Below are 3,712 nucleotides of genomic sequence, written 5' to 3' on the forward strand. Positions count from 1 at the left end.
CATTTCAGCCATACTTTTAAACTGGAAGAACTTGTCCCGATTGGCGTTTTTAAAATCACTGATGAAGGATTTTGAGGCTGATTCCCTGACCTGTCAATGTTTTTAATTTGCTGTTTTATACTCGTGAATTCAATGTTTTTTTTACTAGATTACTTGTAGTTTCTCATGTTGTCTGTCTAATTTTTTTGTAATGACTTGGTGCTGCTTATCTTGGCCAGGGCGCACATGAAGAGATCTCAATGAGCCCTTCCTGGTTAAATAAAGGTTAAATAAACATTTAAAATCCAGAACCTGACAGTTGACAAGGAACGTTGCTAAAATTGTTTTAATTACAGATTTTTAAAAAGATGGCCAAGTAAAAACACAATAAAGATTATCCCATTTAAAAATACAATTTTGCCACCAAGAAGGTACACAAGCCTTAAAGACTAGGGGGTTAAGTGCTCTACAGAAGACAAACAGGGAGCCCATAAGGTTTGGAGAAGGAAGCAGGTGTTGAGGAAACGGTTCAAAGTATATCGAGACACTTGAGACAAATTGTTTACTGTCTCCTCAGTGTTTAGAAAGCAATAGAAGAGACGTCAGTGTTTTGACAAGGCAACAGGAAATGGTTTAAAGTAATGTTGAGGGGGCCTGGTGTGTCGCTGAGACAATGGACGGTCATGTCTGGTTCAGCACTCTCCTTTACTCCGGATGAGAATGTTACTCTTCCGCTCCCTGGGAACACACACACAGAGCAGAATTAAAAAACAAACACCGAGCGAAACAAGGCAGGCAGACCCGAACAAGAGAGAAAGAGAAGTCAGTTGTTGAAAGCTTAAAAGTTGGATACTTACATGTTCTGAAAGCACAGCATGCATTCATTAGAGTAGTTGGTGCCGTCACTTCCACACACTGGCTCGAAGTTGCGGGGGCACATGGGCAAGTTGTACTGGGAACAGTCAGCCTGTTGGACAAAGACCAGGTTATGTAATAAATGAGGTGTTGGTAATAGTGTACTGGGAACAGTCAGCCTGTTGGACAAAGACCAGGTTATGTAATAAATGAGGTGTTGGTAATAGTGTACTGGGAACAGTCAGCCTGTTGGACAAAGACCAGGTTATGTAATAAATGAGGTGTTGGTAATAGTGTACTGGGAACAGTCAGCCTGTTGGACAAAGACCAGGTTATGTAATAAATGAGGTGTTGGTAATAGTGTACTGGGAACAGTCAGCCTGTTGGACAAAGACCAGGTTATGTAATAAATGAGGTGTTGGTAATAGTGTACTGGGAACAGTCAGCCTGTTGGACAAAGACCAGGTTATGTAATAAATGAGGTGTTGGTAATAGTGTACTGGGAACAGTCAGCCTGTTGGACAAAGACCAGGTTATGTAATAAATGAGGTGTTGGTAATAGTGTACTGGGAACAGTCAGCCTGTTGGACAAAGACCAGGTTATGTAATAAATGAGGTGTTGGTAATAGTGTACTGGGAACAGTCAGCCTGTTGGACAAAGACCAGGTTATGTAATAAATGAGGTGTTGGTAATAGTGTACTGGGAACAGTCAGCCTGTTGGACAAAGACCAGGTTATGTAATAAATGAGGTGTTGGTAATAGTGTACTGGGAACAGTCAGCCTGTTGGACAAAGACCAGGTTATGTAATAAATGAGGTGTTGGTAATAGTGTACTGGGAACAGTCAGCCTGTTGGACAAAGACCAGGTTATGTAATAAATGAGGTGTTGGTAATAGTGTACTGGGAACAGTCAGCCTGTTGGACAAAGACCAGGTTATGTAATAAATGAGGTGTTGGTAATAGTGTACTGGGAACAGTCAGCCTGTTGGACAAAGACCAGGTTATGTAATAAATGAGGTGTTGGTAATAGTGTACTGGGAACAGTCAGCCTGTTGGACAAAGACCAGGTTATGTAATAAATGAGGTGTTGGTAATAGTGTACTGGGAACAGTCAGCCTGTTGGACAAAGACCAGGTTATGTAATAAATGAGGTGTTGGTAATAGTGTACTAGGAACAGTCAGCCTGTTTTTTGATCCAACAGACTAATAAAGGACTTTGGTCTCAATAAATAAAGCGAGGTATTGGTAATAGTGTTCTGGAATGAGCCAATATGAAGAGAACAGGGTTGTAATAGTGTACTGGTATAACACCATAAGAGAACATGGATAACAGGGAACAAACCATACCTTCCCTGCTCCTTCCACTGGTGCAGTGCACCTGGGGTGTATTCATTAGTCAGATTCTGTTGCAAAACGTTTTGCAATGGAAGCCAATTACAGTTTATTCTTGGAATCAAACAGAACATTTGTCCAATAGAAATTCTCATTTATTGCAAAACATTTTACATGGAGTAAATTGTTAGTTTCGAAACGTTTCGCATCATAATCCGACTAATGAATGCAGCCCTGAATGTTATGTCAACTAAGGAAGTGACTGTAAACATACGGGTGTACTTGGTGAACAACTGAATTTTGTCCAGAGGAAGACCCATACCACAGTTCTACATGAAGTAATCCAGCACAGAGCAACGTGTTTTAGAAAGGCACATAGCCTTTCACTACACGAAGTAAACCAGCACATAGAGCAACGTGTTTTAGAAAGGCACATAGCCTTTCACTACACGAAGTAAACCAGCACATAGAGCAACGTGTTTTAGAAAGGCACATAGCCTTTCACTACACGAAGTAAACAACGTGTTTAGCCTGCTTACCTCTGTGGTTCCGTCTGGGAGACTCGCTCCTCGTGCCAAAACTAAAACAGAGAAAGATGTTAAACCCGAGGCTCATTCAATTATTTAAACGTCAGATGTGATTTCCAGGAGTTCCAATCTAAAACGAGAAAAAAGGTTCATGTTTTCTCTAGTCAAAAAAAATGCGCGTCGGTCATCAAGGCAGTTCGCTGGAGGTATCGACTGTGTGTTTGTCTAAACTGCTCTTAGAAGTTAATGTGCCGTTTTTTAAAAATTGTTATTTAATAAAACTATTTGACTGCCACTTGGTACTAATTATGTAAAAGTCAAGATGAGCAACACTCACCGGCAACACTGAGAAGGCACAGCGTCAGCCGTGTAAAGGTCCACATTCTATCCGTTGTGAAGGTGCGTAGGCAGGTGACGCTCCCAGCCACCGGAGCCGTATTTATACATTGTAGGTCTCCACCCCAACCGCTTAAGGATCGGCCCCTTTTTTTCAATGTTCGCCTAAAATGACATTCCCAAATCTAACTGCCTGTAACTCAGGCCCTGAAGCAAGGATATGGTTATTATTGGTACCATTTGAAAGGAAACACTTTGAAGTTTGTGGAAATGTGAAATTAATGTAGGAGAATATAACAAATTAGATCTGGTAAAAGACAATACAAAATAAAAAAAACATTTATTTATCTTTGAAATGCAAGAGATAGGCCATAATGTATTATTCTAGCCCAGGTGCAGTTTAGACTTTGGCCACTAGATGGCATCAGTGTACGTGCAACGTTTTAGACGATCCAATGAACCATTGCATTTCTGTTCAAAATGTTGTATCAAGACTGGACAGATGTGACTAGTTGGTTTATTAATACATATTCAAGATCATAGCTGTGCACTCTCCTCAAACAATAGCATGGTATTATTTCACTGTAATAGCTACTGTAAATTGGACAGTGCAGTTAGATTAACAGGAATTTAAGCTTTCTGCCAATATCAGATATGTCTATGTCCTGGGAAATGCTATTGT

General features: G+C 40.4%; 1 protein-coding gene across 1 annotated transcript; it reads right to left on the reverse strand.

Moving 5' to 3' along the window:
* Positions 1-307: 307 nt before the first annotated feature.
* Positions 308-3,155, reverse strand: LOC110487966 (serine protease inhibitor Kazal-type 1). Its single transcript, XM_090198930.1, has 4 exons — positions 3,032-3,155; positions 2,707-2,747; positions 837-946; positions 308-717 (listed from the first exon to the last, which is right to left on the reverse strand). Exons 1-4 carry the CDS (start codon positions 3,075-3,077, stop codon positions 672-674), a joined length of 243 nt encoding a protein of 80 aa, XP_090055056.1. The 5' UTR covers positions 3,078-3,155; the 3' UTR covers positions 308-671.
* Between the last annotated feature and the right edge of the window lie 557 nt (positions 3,156-3,712).

This window comes from Oncorhynchus mykiss, chromosome 14 (genome assembly GCF_057628025.1).
Source record: "Oncorhynchus mykiss isolate SJ-2025 chromosome 14, ASM5762802v1, whole genome shotgun sequence".
NCBI classification, from domain to species: Eukaryota; Metazoa; Chordata; class Actinopteri; order Salmoniformes; family Salmonidae; genus Oncorhynchus; species Oncorhynchus mykiss.

Excerpts from the sequence above, each read along its gene's own strand:
- LOC110487966 (XM_090198930.1), bottom strand. The coding sequence starts at position 3,077 with ATGTGGACCTTTACACGGCTGACGCTGTGCCTTCTCAGTGTTGCCG. Across the intron at positions 947-2,706 it reads TCCCAGACGGAACCACAGAG|GCTGACTGTTCCCAGTACAA; the intron begins GTAAGCAGGCTA and ends TTTGTCCAACAG. Across the intron at positions 718-836 it reads ATGCTGTGCTTTCAGAACAT|GGAGCGGAAGAGTAACATTC; the intron begins GTAAGTATCCAA and ends GTGTGTTCCCAG.